The sequence below is a fragment of the Microcaecilia unicolor genome, chromosome 4 (genome assembly GCF_901765095.1).
Source record: "Microcaecilia unicolor chromosome 4, aMicUni1.1, whole genome shotgun sequence".
Lineage (NCBI taxonomy): Eukaryota > Metazoa > Chordata > Amphibia > Gymnophiona > Siphonopidae > Microcaecilia > Microcaecilia unicolor.
Window position 1 is genome coordinate 175,351,038 of NC_044034.1, and position 18,519 is coordinate 175,369,556.

At 40.6% G+C, this 18,519-nt stretch overlaps 1 protein-coding gene across 1 annotated transcript in view; it reads left to right on the top strand.

The window, feature by feature from the left end:
• MRVI1 (murine retrovirus integration site 1 homolog) overlaps positions 1-18,519 on the top strand; it is a 188,094-nt gene that overhangs the window by 162,903 nt on the left and 6,672 nt on the right. The window contains 3 exon segments of the mRNA XM_030200986.1: positions 471-505; positions 14,598-14,711; positions 16,065-16,196. Of these exon segments, the coding sequence (XP_030056846.1) occupies positions 471-505; positions 14,598-14,711; positions 16,065-16,196 (281 nt within the window).

Here is an 18,519-nt window from a genome sequence, read left to right on the forward strand (position 1 = left end):
AACGGCAATAACTAGGAATCACACACTGAGGAGAGCAGGCTGTAAGGTCTGGAATGTTCTCCCAGAGACTCTACAACTAGAGCGGAATCATTTTCAGTTTAGGAAAAGACTAGAAGACTAAAACATGGCTGTTCTCGCAATGATTGAGTTAGTCTAATTGTACTGCTCAACAAGGAAGTCACAGATGATGAAGTTGTAATAAGGATCTTATGGAATGGGTGGGAAAGGCAAGTAAAATAAAGCAGGATAATTTACCATATAACAAGTTATTCTGAATGGGAGGTTTATGTGATTTCATGTATATTCTTTATGTTAATCTGTAAACTGTCTCAAATTCTAACAAGGGAAGAAGTGGGTCATAAATGCATGTTTAAATTAAACTAAAAATAATTTTTTATGCTGTTTCCTTGAAACTGAGAACTTTCTCCTCCCTGTTTTTAACAGTCTGAATCACCAAATGTAAGAAACAGTCACCTGTTCCTACTCTAACCCCACTTTCAGAAAAGTAAGTATCTTATTAATATTTTTCACATGGTGACTTCTAAAATGACAACTGATATAAAGCTGAATGATCCTTGCATGGAATTATGTCAATTGTAACATAGTAACTGATGGCAGATAAAGGACCTATATGGTCCATTCAGTCTACACCAACAAGATAAACTCATTTACATGGTATGTGATACTTTATATGTATACCGAGTTTGATTTGTCCTTGCCTTCTCAGGGCACAGACGCAGAAGTCTGTCCAGCACTGTTCCTGTACCAAGAGATTCCATGACTGGACTGGAAAAGATATTTGGACAGATCTGGCACATTTTAATGGTTACTTAAAGTGGGGGACAGAAGATACCACACTTAGGGAGTGTGGGAATAATTTTTATAAGGCATTCATGTGCGTAAAATAGCATTTTACATGTAAAAGAGCTACTTACAAATTGTCTGGAGTTATATACATACAAAAGTAGGTGCTCCTTATAAAGAGAGAAAGTACCTGCATATAATATGTAACTACTTTGGTTTTACCACAGAAAGATGGTGTATCAAATCATAAGGACATAAGAATAGCCATACTGGGTCAGACCAATGGTCCATCTAGCCCTGTATCCTGTTTCCAACAGTGGCCAAGCCAGGTCACAAGTACCTGGCAGAAATACAAATAGTAACAACATCCATGCTACCAATCCCAGGACAAACAGCACCTTCCCCATGTCTGTCTCAATAGCAGACTATGGACTTTCCTCCAGAAACTTGTCCAAACCTTTTTTTAAACCCAGAGACGATAACCGCTGTACTACATCCTCTGGCAATGAGCTCCAGAACTTAACTTTTCGTTGAGTGAAAAATATTTCCTCCTATTTGTTTTAAAAGTATTTCCATTTAACTTCATTGAGTGTCCCTAGTCTTTGTACTTTCTAAAAGAGTAAAAAATTGATTCACTTCTACTCATTACATCACTCAGGATTTTCTAGACATGACTCTTAATAGCCCCTTAATATGCCTACTTTTAAATGGTCTATATGTAATTGTTCCTTGAGGCAGATTTTGAGAGTGAGAATGACACTAAGGGCATGTATCTTCTAAAATGCACACCTAAGTGACTAAATTTAAGAAGAAAAATTTGCTTTCTTTGGAGACAGGCACATATATTGGTGGAAATTTTAGAAACTGTGCTAAGATTCAGGGTGCCCCAAGTTCAAGTTCACGTTCAATTTATTGATATACCACATAATTTTCAAAGGAGAAATCTAAGTGGTTTACAATATTTTTTAAAAAATATTATGGGGGGGGGGGGGGAGGAAAAATGGGGGAAGACACAAAGAGGGGCATAATCGAACGCAAACGCCAATGTGTAAGAACGTCCATCTCGAGAACGGGTCCGTGAAGGGGTGGGCCGAATCGTATTTTCGAAAAAGATGGAGTTTATCTTTAGTTTTGAAATACGGTTTGTGCCAGGCAAATGCATTGGATGTGGGCGTTTTCTGAGATGTGGGCGTTTGTTTGAGCTGGGCGTTTTTGTTTTTCAGCGATAATCGAAACCAAAGCGTCCCAGCTCAAAAAACGACCAAATCCAAGGCTTTGGGTCGTGGGAGGGGCCAGGATTCGTAGTGCACTGGGTCCCCCTTCACAATGCCAGGACACCAACCGGGCACCCTAGGGGGCACTTTTAAAAAATAGGAAAAAAACATTAAATTACCTCCCAGGTGCATAGCTCCTTTACCTTGGGTGCTGAGACCCCCAAATCCCCCACAGAACCCACTCCCCACAACTCAACACTATTACCAAAGCACTTAATGGTGAAGGGGGGCACCTACATGTGGGTACAGTGGGTTTTGGGGGGGGGGGTTAGAGGGCTCCCATTTACCACCACAAGTGGTACAGGTAGGGGGGATGGGCCTGGGTCCGCCTGCCTGAAGTGCACTGCATTACCCACTGAAACTGCTCCAGGGACAGGACTTGTTGCTGCTGTATAACCTTGGCACAGCAGTTCACACCGTAAGACTAATCTCGCTGAAAACGTCCTTTATTTCAATAACCGCATTTACTCACAGTTAACTGCAGATGAGAGGTTGCGCCCCACTGGCAACGAGTCTCCCTGGTACTAAGATTAGCAGTAGGTCAGAGCTGGCAGAATGGTGTACAATGCCCTCTTTCAGCAACATTCAAGCCGCATTGAACCTACCATGAGTGGTAAAGCGCGGGGTACAAATGTAACAAAAATAAATAAATAAATAAACTAAGTTCTGTAACGTGGCTAACACACGAAAGGGATCTAAACGGACTTACAAAATGGCCACTACCTCGTAGACTACCGGAAACAAAACAGGGCACACTCTGACCCAGTAAGCAGAGGGAAAAAGCACCATGGGAGAAGAGCCTACCAACTACCAACATCGTGAGAACTGTAACACAAGCTAATGAAATCAACGGAGCCCAATACCCTACACCCACCACAATGCAATGCTGATGTGACCCTGCAGTGCACCCGAGAGCCACATCTGACCCAGGGAAAGGCTGTGAGAGGATCAAACACATTCTGCTGTCATGGAGGTGGGTACGGAATTTGAGGGTAGCATAGAGGCTGGGAAATAAGGTTTTTGCAAGTGGGTTTTTTTTTGGTGGGAGGTGGTTAGTGACCACGGGGGAGTCAGGGGAGGTGATTCCCGATTCCCTCCGGTGGTCATCTGGTCATTAGGGCACTTTTTGGGACCTGTTCGTGAGAGAAAAAGGGTCCAAAAAAGTGTCCTAAATTCTCGCTAAAAACGCCTTTCTTTTTTCCATTATTGGCCCGAGCGCGCCCATCTCTGCTCGGCCGATAACCACGCCCTAGTCCCGCCTCACCCGCCTCCGACATGCCCCCATCAACTTTATTCATTCCCGCGACGGGAGTGCAGTTGAAGATGACCAAAATCGGCTTTCGATTATACCGATTTGGCCGCCCACGGGAAACGGACGCCCATCTCCCGAACATGAGCGTTTTTCTCCTTTCGAAAATAAGCCTGTACGTAACATAACGCAAAACAGAACACAAGCGAAAAGCGGACCAAGGGAAATTTACATTTGTTCAGAAAGAAGAGAAAATCAAGGGAAAGACGAGAATGAGAGGAAGCTTGGTGCTGTCTACTCGCATGGCAGGGCAAAATTACAAAAAGAGGGCCTTAGGTCTGGTATCCAGAGCAGGGAAAGCCAAGGCAAGTATTAAGCCTTCAGCTGGAACTTAAATTTCTGAAAGGATTACTCAAGTGCCCAATGCCTTGTACTTAGGGCCAAATTCTACCTTAAAATCAGTGCAGAAAAACCATGCAGTTAACATCTATATAAATATTTCACCGCCAACGTTCAGTGAAGCACTGAATCTACTCTTCCTAGGCTAGGCTGTCAGTACCACTCACCCTCAGTCATAGACCCGCCCTCAGCCACGCCCCTCCGGGACATAATTCACAAACTCCAACGTTCTAATGAAGCCAAATTTCTAATCTCCAACTTCCGTCAGGTGTAGATCGGAATTCCACCATGACTGTGTGCCCGCCCTCGTGTCAAACGTCATGATATCGACACACTCAGTGACAGCTGATACCAAAGCAAGGGGCATTTTTTACTAGTGTTCTATAAATTGCGCCTAAAGTTAGGCACAGTTTATAGAATATTCTCACGCACCATCCTGGCGACTAAAATTTAGGTGCACCCATGTAGGCCAACCTAAAACCAGGCCTAATTACCTGTGCAAGTTAGGCGCACATCTGGTGTATTCTATAATAGTGCGCATAGTTTTTTTGAAATGCCCACAAACCCGCCTATTCCACACCCATGGCCATGCCCCCTTTGACCTGCACACATTAGAATTTACATGCACCACATTATAGAATATGCCTAGAAAGTTCTAATTAATGTCAATTAGTGCCACTAATTGGTTGTTAATTACCAATTATCGGTGCTGATTGGCTTGTTAATCAATTAATTTGTGTGCACAATTTGACCATGCGGCTGAAAATTAGCACGCACAATTAAGGCGCCATATATGAATTGGGGGGTTAGTGCCAATTCTATAACTGCTTTATGGTTGCCAAGATTAAAATAATAGCATTAATTTGGCATTGGTGCACCTAAAATTATGCCCTACAGTTACACAATGTCACTGGCATGGTAACTGTTGGTGCCTAATTGTGCCCCTGATGTGTGCGTATCTATAGTATTCTATAAATAACATGGCTATCCCAGAGACACACCTATAACCCACTGATACTCTGACACATGCAAAAAGCACGATGAGCTTCCAAGGATGGATTGGCATCTAAAGTTTATTGAAGGACTCGAAACGGGCCATGTTTCAGCAAACACGTGTCAGGAGTCATAGCTGTAGTAGTCAGGTTCTTAAGATTTATTCCTTCAATAATCAATGTTCAATGCCAACACCATTTGGTAATCATTTGTTGTCTGATCTCCTTGGCAAAATTCAGTGTCATAACATAGAGCTAGCACAATTGTGTGGGATTGAACATTGATATTGAAGGAATAAGCATTATAAACCTAATTACTATAACTATGACCCCTGATACAGGTGTTTGCTGAAACACGGCCCATATTGGGTCCTTCAATAAACATTAGACACCAACCTATCCTTGGAGGCTCATCACGTTTTTTGCATGCATCTGTCGAAGACAAGCAAAAGAGAAGGAATCCGAAGTACAGGACATAAAGATGCATGATCTTTATATCCTGTACTTCGGATTCCTTCTCTTTTGCTTGTCTTCGACAGATACTCTTCCCATATTTACAACCCCTCACACTTATGACGTAAGGGGTCTTTTTACAAAGCCTGTGATAGTGTGGGCGCGTCTTTTGGCTGCACATTGGCCACTTTTTAACACAGCTGGGAAAAAGACCATTTTTTTAATGGGCGGGAAATGGACATGTGCAAAATTAAAACTAGTGAACGCCTATGTATGGCCTGAACCCTTACCACCAGCATTGACTTAGCAGTAAGGGCTCACATACTACCCACGCGGTAACCATGCAGCGTGCCACAACATGGCTTCACTGTCGATTACCTTCGGGAACACCCCCCGCCCCCCCCCCCCCCACAATAGAAATAGAAAAATATTTTCTACGGCAGGATATGGCATGCGTAAAACTCAGAATTACCGCCAGTCGCACATGCTACCACAGCGGTAGTGCCAATTTGGCACATACTACTACCTGCACATTAGCTCTCCCTTGGCTTTGTAAAAGAGCCCCTAAGCAATGATGGTACCCATGTTACAGAAGAATGCCTACTACTTACATGCATAATTGCCAATTAGTGGCACCGATCACACATGAAAGTGCTATAAATCTGCAACTTACATGCACAATTGACACCTATCTTTAGATGTCAATTTATAAAGGCACCCTTATTGCCTTTGTAAAATGGGTGCAACAGATTTGCCTATGTGCCTTGCCCTGTTCCCTCTAAGCTGAACAGGAGTCCTCCACCTACAGTCCTGCCAGTGGGTGGTGCTGTTTCACTATCACATTTTAAATAGCAATGGACAGGCAAGCTCTGCAGGGCTCCAGGGAGCCTGCCTGTCCCTAGGAATTTAAAATACAATATTGAAGCAGCACCCCTAACTGGCTTCAGTGCAGTTGGAAGACTCCACTCAGCGTAGAGGGAACAGTGCTTGCCAAACCAGGACCTGGTTATAAAATTACCCTTTGTGTGTGTCTAGCCCAGTCACGGGTGAAATCCTTTCACACCAACACACTTATCTCTCACAGGAAATTTGACTCATTCTTAAGGAAGTGACTTGCTGACATTACAGAATTAAAAGATTAGAAACTTGTTGAGAGGATGTCAGATAATTCTAAAAACATACTTACTGTAATATATACCTCCACCCAAATTAGGCTGAACTATGATGGCGTTTAAAATAACTTAGTCTGAAGAAAAGTAGAAAATAGAAAGTTATCATTTTCAAAAGAACAATGTTAGTTTGTGGCAACGTGTAAAGATCAAGTTAAATATAGGTAGTCAAAATAACTTTAGTTTGCTTCTTCTAGGTTTCTGATGATCTTTGTAAGATCCATAAACACTTACTTTGTATCTGTTTCATGTAATCTAATGTGAGGGCTAGAATTACCAAGGATTTGTTTTCAATAGATACAAAATAAGAGAAATCCTTGGATGTTGGAAGGAGAGCCTTATGTGATACTGGTGGCTCACAGAACACCAATGAAGTGGACAGACAACACATTCTACAGCACCAGCTGCTTAGAGAATGGAGCCTGTTCAAATAAAATAAAGCAGACATGGCTGCGTACTTCTCTTGAGACCAGTGAGCAGTACCACAGCTGTGTGGAGTCCTCCAACTGCATTGCTACCAATGTGGGGTGTTGTTTCAATATTGTGTTTTCAATTGCTAGGCACAGGGAAGTTCTCTGGAATCCTACAGAACTTGCCTGTCCCTCACTATTGAAAATGTAATAGTGAAACAGCACCTCACACTGACAGGACTGTGGGTGGAGGACCCCTGCTCAGCTTAGAGAGAACAATGGTACTGTTGCTTGGTAGCAGCACCTGCAACCCAGTTAAATGGCATTATACCAAGGCTGTCCATGGATTTTCAGAGGCCTTATCTGGATAACGCTGCTGAAAATCATTGCAGATTGTCATGGTGCTCTCTGGACAGTACAATACAGTCCAGGGGTGGAGCTGGGAGTTATCTTGAGACGGTGAGTAGGAGAGAAGGGGGAGGTGGGCAAAGATAATAATGAATCATAAATGGTCGCAATTTTCCCTAAGAAAGTTGAAGCTATCTGTTTGGGAAAGAGTTATCAGCTTTTTCTTGGCAAATCAGTGAGCACTATCCATATCTTTCAAACACCAAGGAGGACATGGGATCCTTGATAATCAAGGAGGAATAGTTGTCCTTTCTTAGTTTTTTAAAGAGCCATGCCATGGTCTTTTAGGGGTTAATATTCGCGGTTAACGCCCAAACCGAAACTAAATAATTTGTGGGCAGTCTGGGGGCAGAGTCGGCACACTTAAATGCATTAGATAACCACATAAATAAGACTGCATAAAACACAGTCCTATCTTTATGTGGTTCACCATATGAGATTAAATGCTGAAAATTACACTAAATCACAAATGTATTAACCAGCTCATTCAGGGTAAGAACTGAAGGAGCAGGTAAGGAAGAAGTAGAAATATTAACAAGGTGTCTTTGTACAAATCAAATATTTTTTGAGAGCACAGGATGGTTGGTTGGTTCGTGAACAGCATCTTACAGATGCTAGACCAATCAATAATTCATCCTTGACATGGTCTGCAATGCATGCTGGTGTGGTTACCAACTGTAATAAATCTAAGTCTGAAATAAAGATTAAGAAATCTTGCAACAATGATATAGTTGGGTCAGTATCAGATTATATAACTCTATCACTGAGTGTAATGATAACGGGGGGTGGTTGGTCAGCCTACCAATCAGAAAGCTAAAGTCACTATTACTGTAAACCATTACACCTCTTCCAGTTCCAATTAATGGAAAGTTCAATAATCTGTTGAACGGCCTGGTTCACGTAATAAAACTAGCCATCAGCTAATTAGGTTTCAATTAGGAAAAGAAGATCCAAGTGGTGGTCATTGATAAAGTTTGGATTGGTGGCATTTACTTTCAAAGCACCTGACCATTTAAAGCCTAAGCTTTATTTTTCTTACATACTGCCTACAAGCCTGAAGGTTATCAAAGTGGTCTATATCAGGTACAGTAAGTATTTTTCTGTCCCTGGAGGGCTCACAGTCTAAGTTTGTACCTGAGGCAATGAATCCAGGATCCAGTAGTTATTTCAAGTGAACTGACAACTTATACTTTTGATAGTAGATTAATTTTATTCTGTTGGGGTTGGACAGACTTCTATGGTCTGTGCCCTAATCATGGCTGGACAAATTGGCCAGTGCCAGACAGACTTCTACAGTCTGTGCCCCAATCATGGCTGGAGAGATTTGGATGGGCTGGAGTAGGCTTTGATGACATCTTCAGTAGCTAGAGGCTGGTGCCAGGCAGACTTCTACAATCTGCGCCCTGAAAATGGCAAGGACAAATCAAGATCAAGTTTAAATATGTAGTATCACATCATACCTTATGCCTTACTGGGTAGACTGGATGGACCATGCAGGTCTTTATTTGCCATCATTTACTATGTTACTATGGGGCTCATTTTCAAAACAGAAAAATGTCAAAAAGTGGCATAAAGCAGCATTTTTTTTGTTACATTTGTACCCCGCGCTTTCCCACTCATGGCAGACTCAATGCGGCTTACATATTGTATACAGGTACTTATTTGTACCTGGGGCAATGGAGGGTTAAGTGACTTGCCCAGAGTCACAAGGAGCTGCCTGTGCCTGCAGTGGGAATCAAACTCAGTTCCTCAGTTCCCCATTTGGACATTTTTCTCACAAAAACGTCCAAATTGGTATTTTTGAAACCTATTTTTCAGACGTTTTTCTATGCTGTTCATCTGCAGTGCATCCAAATCTCAAAGGGGCGTGTCAGGGGCACGTTAAGGGTGGGATTTGGGAATTCCTAAAACTTGGATGTTTTTCAGCCTTAATGGAATAAAACAAAACTGTCCAGGACTACAACTAAGACGTTTGAGATAGACCTGTTTTTAGAATGAATAAAGTGCAAAAGGTATCCTAAATGACTAGATGACTGCTGGGGGGAATTAGGGATAACCTCCCTTACTCCCCCAGTGGTCACTGACCCCCTCCCACCCCCTAAAATTTTGAATAAAAATATGACTTACCAGCCTGTATTCAGCCTCAGATGTTATACTAGGTCCATTAGAGCACCATCCAGTTCTCTGGAGTAGTCTAGCAGTGGGTGCAGTGCACTGCAGACAGGTGGACCCAGGCCCATGCCTCTCTCTACCTGTTACACTTGTGGTGGAAACTGTGAGCCCCCTAAAACTCACCAGAAACCCCACTGTACCCACATATAGGTGCCCTCTTCACCCATAAGAGCTATTGTACTGGTGTACAGTTGGGGATAGTGGGTTTTGAGGGGCTCGGCAGACAAGATAAGAGAGCAACGGTGAGATGTGCATCTGGGGACATTTATATGAAGCCCATTATAGTGCCCCCTAGGGTGCCCCATTGCTCTCCTGGGATGTCTGGAGGACCAGTCTACTAAAAACGCTGGCCCTTCCTACATCTCAATGGCTTGATTCTCTACGTTTTTATTTGGACTTTTTTTTTTTTTTTTTTTTTTCAAAATGGTCAAAAAGCAAAATGTACAAAGCACAAAACCTTGTTCAAAATGGCATTTTGGGGAAAAAAAAAGGTAGATGTTTTTCTTTTTCGAAAATGACCTTCTTTTCTATTCAGATTTTGGATGTTTTGTGCAAAATGTCCAAAGCTGGACTTAAGACATCATATTGAAAATGCCCTTCCACATTTGTCTTATCTGAGTTGAGTGAGCTTTTATGAAATAGGCACCTTTCTTGAAATTTTTATAAGCGCTCTATTATACAATCACTATCTTCTCATGTCTCTTCCTGTACCAGTTTCAACATAGCATGCATTGAAAAAACCCCCAGTGACCATTCTAACTGTAATACAATACATGTAATATAGCAGTTGTGATGACTTTCCAGTTCTTACCTTAGTCATTAGAGAAGTTAAACATCACAGTTGCACACTGCAAAGCAGAGAAGGGTCCCAGTGATAAATGATTCACAGGCCGTCAAATCTTTCCAAGCGACACTGCATGACAGCCATAAATTCATAGAGTTTGTCTGAACTGTCATACTTCAATGTCAGATCTTCAGTAAAACCTCTTAGCACACATACTTTTAATCATTATTTAAAGCAATTGTACAAAACTATATAAAAGAGTAGTTCCTTCTGTTTATACGTTCTGTTGACAAAGGTTGATAGGAGAACCAACTATACCTCAACACACACTTCTCAGCTGGTCCCATCCAGCAGGAAGGAGGAAAAATATTTTTAAAAATAGAAAAGAGGTAATCCATTGATTTTTTTTTATAGTCTGTGTAGTTGCACTATATATTTTAAAAAGAGCATTCACGTTATCTGAAAAACATATTAGAGTAATGGAAAATTCTGCTTGAAACTGTTTAAAGAAATGCATTTTCAGAATGCATTTTCAGAAGTGGGAACTGTTGAGACACCAGTGTTAAACTGTAAGTCAAGAATCGTGTGAAGCTATTGGATATTCTTGCTTTAAAAATGATCCTACAAATGTTTTTGAACAAAAAAATTCTTAGTAATAACAGTTTATATCCAGTAAATAGAATGTCAGAGCTGGAAGACTGATAGCAGTCATAAGAACATAAGAGTAGCCATACTGGGTCAGACCAAAGGTCATCTAGCCCAGTATCCTGTTTTCCAAACAGTGGCCAAGCTAGGTCACAAGTACCTGGCAGAAACCCAAGTTGTGGCGACACTCCATACTACAAATCCCAGAGCAAGCAGTTGCTCCCATATCTGTTTCAATAACAGACTATGGACTTTTCATCCAGGAATTTGTCCAGACCTGTTTTAAACCCAGATACGCTAACTGCTGTTACCACCTCCTCTGGCAATGAGTTCCAGAGCTTAACTATTAGTTGAATGAAAAAATATTTCCTCCTATTTGTTTTAAAAGTATTTCCGTGTAACTACCTCGAGTGTCCCCTAGTCTTTGTACTTTTGGAATAAGTAAAAAAATCGATTTACTTCTACTCGTTCTACACCACTCAGGATTTTGTAGACCTCAATCATATCTCCCCCTCATCCATCTCTTTTCCAAGCTGAAGAGCCCTAACCTCTTTAGCCTTTCCTCATATGAGAGGAGTTCCATCCCCTTTATCATTTTAGTTGCTCTTATTTGAACTTTTTCTAATTCCCACTATATCATTTTGAGATAGGGCGACCAGAACTGAATGCAATACTCAAGGTGCAGATGCACCATGGAGCGATACAAGGGCATTATAGTATTTTCGGTCTTATTCACCATCCCTTTAAAAAAAAAATTTCTAGCACCCTGTTTGCTTTATTGGCCGCCACCGAACAATGAGCAGAAGATTTCAGCGTATTACCTACAACACCCAGATCTTTTTCTTGAGCACTGACCCCCAAGGTGGACCCTAGCATCAAGTAACTGTGATTCGGATTATTCTTTCCAATGTGCATCACCTTGCATTTGCCTACATTAAATTTCATCTGCCATTTGGACGCCCAGTCTTTCAATTTCCTAAGGTCTTCCTGCAATATTTCACAGTTTGTACATGTTTTAACAACCTTGAATAGTTTTGTACCATCTGCAAATTTGATCACCATACTCATCGTTCCGATTTTCATATCATTTATAAATGTTAAATAATACTGGTCCCAGTACAGATCACAGCAGCACTCCACTGTTCACTCTCCTCCTTTGAGAGAAATGACAATGACCATTTAACCCTACCCTCTGTTTTCTGTCCAATAACCAATTTTTAATCCATACCAGAACCTTGCCTCCTATTCCATGACTCTTTATTTTTCTCAAGTGTCTCTCATGGGGAACTTTATCAAAAGCTTTCTGAAAATCTAGATACACTATATCAAGCGGTTCACTTTTACCTACATGTTTATTCATGCTTTAAAAGAAATGAAGCAAGTTGGTGAGGCAAGACTTCCCTCGGCTGAACCCATGCTGACTCTGTCCCATTAAACCATGTTTGTCTATGTGTTCTATAATTTTATTCATTATAATAGTTTCCACTATTTTGCCTGGCACCGACATCAGGCTTACCGGTGTATAATTTCCTGGATCACCCCTAGAACCTTTTTAAAAATCAGCATCCACATTGGCACCCCTCCAATCTTCAGGTACTATGAACGATTTTACGACAGATTATATATTACTAACACTACATTGTAAAAAAGAAACCTGTTATATCGCATACATTGATTCAATTCGCATATTGAGTAACTTACTATATGTCACTACAAGGTATGCCATGCCAATTAAAATTACTTAATTATTAAATAGTGCTCAGAAACTGGTGCTAGAGTTGGCTATGAGCAGCTGTTGATCATAACACCATCACCTCCATCAAAGCACTACCCTACCTTCCTACCAATATATCTGTTGATGGTTTATTAAATACTATATTAGAATGGTACTTAGCTTTGGAGTGCTGTCCAGATGGAATACGCTGCATACATAGATACCAACTCAAATAGTGATATAAATTTTCTTTCAGTTTTCAATCTTGCTAATAACTGGTGTCCAAAACAAAGTGATGTCCACAAAACTTTTCCACGTTCTCTACATGTGGTCACATGTTTCGCCCTTAGGCGTCATCAGGAGAACGAAACCTATAAACTAAAAGATGAAAAAGGAAAGAACATGGCATACCTATCATCTAGTTGCATATATCTTCCCAATTTAAACTTTCAGTACTTTTAAATATATCTTACTAGGGCTTCTGGGCTTACGAGTGAAACTTCAGCATGGCTGGCAACAGGTCAGCTCAAGAACGCCAGCACATGCGCAAAACTGCTTATATCGATTACAAATGAGTAACAGTCCACCAATCAATGGACTTGTTAGTCCTCCCGGGGCTGTGGTGCGCCAATTGAAAATGAACTGTGCTTCTTTCTTCAGGAGATTGGCTACTACGTTACCCACTCAAGGTGAAGCAATACAAAAAGTACTACAAATTTCAAGTCTTCTTGCATATGCTTCATCAAGGTCCAATGCTCCACAGAGGAGCTCTGTTTTATGATTTCGTAAATTACTCAAATGTTCTCCCAATTCTGAGCTTGATTTTTCTTTTGGTTTGCCCCCGTTGATACCATAACGAGCTGGACGTGATCCCATAAACCACCTGGGTGGTTGTTGCAGTCTGTCCTGTCTCGCAATCTGATGATATGGTTGGTAACCGGATGCACCACTTGTGAGGTTACCCATGCAAAACGACAATAGATGCTGTTTCGGCATGTTAAATGTCCTCTGAGTCACTAGGGGACCGGATTCTCATGTTTATATTTGAGTATCTCTCCCAAATTGCGTGCTCGTGTAAAGGAAAAATGTGGAGTAGCTAAAATACCATGTAATTGCATTATGGGCCAGTGGGTCCTGATAATCTTTTTGATTTGCGCAGTCCTCGACGAGAAAGGTAACACACAGGTAATGTTATCTCCTTCTACCAAATGTTTATTATCTTGTGGTGATTCAAAAAACCATCTTCTATGCACATTGGCAGCTCTTTTCTGTGCCTTCTTTATCATTTTACGAGGGTACCCCCGTTGTTCAAACCTGCATGCCATGTCCGCTTCATGTTTATGATAATCTGCTTTAGTGTCGCATATCTTTCTTACCCTCAAAAATTGGCCGTAGGGAATTGCCTCTTTTTGAGATAAAGGATGGAAACTGGAGTAGTGCAGTACAGAATTTGTATCAGTGACTTTACGATATAATTGCGTGCATAAACGGCCTGCTCGTAGTTCTATGGATACGTCCAAAAAATTAACTTTTGTGTTGCCAATATTAACTTCAAATTTGATGTTATCATCACAGCTATTAAGATGATGACAGAACTCATCCAGCTTACATCGATCCCCTCTCCATATGAGAAGTACATCGTCGATGTACCGCTTCCATAGTGCTATATTAGGGGTGAATTCAGGAAGATAAACATTTAGATCCTCATACTGAGACATATATAAACATGCAATGGTGGGGGCTACAGTCGTTAGTATATTACTAACAGCAGATCAGCAATTTCATGCTTGAGTTCTTTGAGTACCCTTGGATGTATGTCATCTGGTCCAGGTGATTTACTACCCATTAATTTGTCAATTTGGCTCAGTACATCTTCCAGGTTCACCAATATTTCTTTCAATTCCTCCACATTATCACACAAAGATGTTAATGCATTTTCCACCACTTTATAGTAAGTTGTGCTGGTATAGTCTACACGCTTGGAAAAGTGTAATCCTTCCTGAAATGTAAATTGGGATTTAACCTGAAGAGATGCACATTTTTGGAAGAGGGTAACAGTGGTTTTTAATTGCATGTCCCATGATCAGCCCCAAAATTAAAGTGTTCCTCAACTTTATTTGGAAGTGAGAAGACAAATGGAGATGCTGAGAGTGAAACGCTTGCTGCTGTGCAGAGCTGCCAGGAAGAGATCAACCCAGAGTTAAAGGCCAAGATTGAGGAAGACGCTTATAACAAAGGGTAAGGGTGTTTCGATTGTTCAGACATTGAGGGCTGCTGGAAAGAGATCAACCCAGAGTTACAGGCCAAGATTGAGGAAGACGCTTATAACAAAAGGTAAGAATGTTTCAATTGTTCAGACATTGAAGGCTTAAAGTTAGGCTCGGTTTATAGAATAGTGCGTATGCCCGGGAACCAAGACTACATTTAGGTGTGACCATTTACACCAATGGAAATGTGGTGCAAAGTCTCGCACCTAAACTAAGTGCCAATCCCAATTTATTTTATAACTACACATATAACCAAAAGGAATACCCCCCAATCCACCCATAACCCTCCCATTTCCATGCCCCCTTTTTTGACTCGTGCTTAAAATTTAGGCGCAGATCCGTGCCTAAATTTACACACATATATTTTAATGAATTCTAATTAGTGCCAATGCTAACAGTGTGTCCTATCTGCTGCATTAAACATAAACCACTGGATTCTATAAATGGTGCCCAAATTTACATGCGATCCTGAGATCTGCATGGAAATAAATGAATTAACAAACCAATAACAATAAATAATTGGCTGCTAACAATCAATTATTGATGTTAATCAGCATTAACTAGGATTTGCACACTGATCTGGCTGCATGCAAAACTATAATGATCCACGCCCAAACACTCTCACAGATCCCGCACCTAAATTTACACACATACGTTCCATTTAAATCTAATAATGCCAATAACTGCTTGTTAAAAAGCCAATTATTGGTGCTAATTGGCTCATTATTCAATTAAATTGCATGCACCTGCAATTTTTGGTGACTTTTATAGAATTAAGGGTTTGATGTTTGAGTAGGATTTGTAATTATTTTGCTTTTTAGAGTATTGCAGAGTCTGATCTGATGGAAATGATTTGTATCTTATTTGATTTCAGGAGGGGTGGCAGTAGCCATGCTCATTATAGAAATATATTTTAAAGATTGAGTATGTTTTTATTTTGTGAACTGCTTTCATTAAAATGGAATATAAATAAATAAACATCATTGAACAATTAGCCAGATTTTTCGGAATATACTTGACTCTGTCCTAATCTTTGAATCTGGGTTCCAACATGCCATTATAAAATAGGCTCCTGTCGCATGGTCTTGGGACCTTAAATGGAGGTGTCTACTTATAGAATTACTACCATAGTCTTCCTTTTCATAGACAAATGAGAACCACAGGTATCCAATGGCATAAATGTAGGACTATATCAACTTGTCTTGAAAAGCTGAAACCCATTATTAACCTGACCAAATTCAAGATGTTAATCCAGTTACTGTCTCTTTCGTGAATGGCAGAATTCACATCATAGCTACACAGTAATATCATATCTTGTTTAAAGATATCAGGAAGGTTTGAAGAAGACCAAAAAACTTGAAGAGCTGAAGGAAGAATATGAAGAGAAGATAGCTGAAAGTCTAAATGAGCCTAAAGAAGCTGAAAAAGAAGGGGGGAATCAAGAAATGAAAAGCAGGTAAGATGACAGGGTGTCTAGAAGAACCCAGTTTTAGGGCTAGATTAAAGGTTTGAGCTTTAGAATAATGAGGAAACATCAACAAATCCTTGTGCAGTAAGCATTTGCAATATTTGTTTTCATCTGTGCCAAATATGTTTCTGCAAACCTTTATCAATTGATGTGAGAGTGGAAAAGAGCCAACACACTGGGTCTCAACAAGATGAAATATAAGCAAACCCATATTCCTCTCCATACTAGGATTTTTGGCAAGGCTTTTCCTCCTGGGACCCAATGTCTTGGCTCCTATCTTGCCTTTCTGGATAAAAGATATGAGGTCAAATCATTTTTGCTTGAACATGTGAATGTGGAACATGCTAAGCCTGTGACAAGCATTTAGAGAGGCTTCCTAAGTCTTGGTCCTACCACACTTGATTTTTCCTCACAATGGCATAAAGGTCATATTCAAACAGAAGTAAACAGCTAAGATAGGATATAGCATGCTAGATTAAGGCCTTTAAAATCTGACTAAACTAACAATAAATGTATTTTCCCAAATTTCACTGGCAGCTAAGTTTAGAGGGCCAAAATCTAGGTGGGCCTAAGGTGAAGTAGATCAGGGACAAAGCTAGGAAGCCACCTAACCTAGGGGCCCTTTTACTAAAGGGTGTAAGCCCTAACATACATTTAGAGTGCGAAAACAGGCTTACCGCTAACACAAATTATTTTGCCAGTTTGTATGCACTGATTGCATATTATTTATTTTTTAAAATATATTTATGAGGGGCGTGTCATGGGCAGGGAATGAGCATGGAAGTGCATTAGCATGCACTAGCTGGATAATGCAAACTTAATGCAGAAGCACTTAACACCTCCTAAATAGGAGCAGTAAGTGTTTCTGCATTAAGTTTTTTGCAAGTTCCATGTGCTAATGGAAAAATCAGCAGGGGACCTGCTAAAAAAGAAACCCAAAATTTAAAAAGTCCTAAATACTGACACACTAAATATAGGCTTAGCATGTGGGAAACTCTTGCATTAAGCCCAGATTTTAATGCATTTTATTAAAAGGGCCTCTTAGCCAGTCAAATCAAGGCACTGCAAAAGCAAGCCTAAATCTGTCTGTTCACCTTTCCTCCCCTATATTTCCTACCTGATCTTACCTACCTGCCTGATCCTTACACCACTCCTGGCTTTTGTAAATGAACTTATGGTGTTCTGAAACATCTCCCCATCCTTCTTCTGATATCTCTCCCAGATTTCTCTTTTGGCTTTAAATAAAACAAAGTGGCAGCACCCCAGAACCTACACAATTCCCCCTATACAGTTCCCTTAATGGTTAGTGCAGCAGACTAAGAACCAGGGCAGCTAGGGTTCAAATTCCACTGTGGCTCTTTGTGATCTTGGGCAAGTTGTGTAGCCATCCATTGCCTTAGGTACAAAATTAGATTGTGAGCCCTCTGGGGACAGAAAAATATCTAGTGTTCCTGAATGCAACTTCCCTTGAGCTACAACTGAAAAGAGTGTGAGCAAAATCCCTTTCCATCCCCCAGGGGAGGACAGTTGTATCTCATTCTGCCCTGGCTACACAGTAAGGAAGAAAGAGTTATGTGCCCCAATGCCATGTGCTTAACATTAATTCTATAGCAGCATCTTGACATCAAGGTTCTCTTATAGGATACTAGTTTAAGCTGCATTGGTGTGTCTTCATAGACCCTCACATTATGCCACTTACACATACCATTAGAGAATACCGATTAGATGCCTTGCCAGCACTTTCGTGGTTACATGTACCTTTATGCACATAATTGATAGTATTCTGTGTAAATGCGGGTGCCCAGTTACAGAATCGCCCTTAATTTGTCACACAGGAAAAGAAACATTTTGCTTTAATCCCCTTAAAAATGTTATGAAACAGCATTCAAATGATGCACATCCCTAATGTTCGTAGGTGGTAAGTGCACACCTATGAATGCGCCGAACAGCACTACCATTCTAATCATAAGACACTAAAGTCTATAACTTGCGCATGCAATTTGAGGCTTAGTACGTAGATTTGTACATTCATGTTATAGAATAGTGCCAGTTATGCATGGAACTTAACTGTTAAATTAGCTGCCAATTGGCTTTAACAATCAATAATTGGTATTAATTGATGCTCACTGACACTAATTTGCAATTATGCATGCAAAATCCATCGTTCTCAACTGCAAGGGGGTGTGGACCTGGGAGGGGAATGGGTGGATCAGGAGCATACATAGCACACAATAAAAGCTGGATTCAGTAAACAGTGCTCAAAATTTAGCACCACAAAAAAGAAATTGGTGCTCATCAATATTTTAAAACA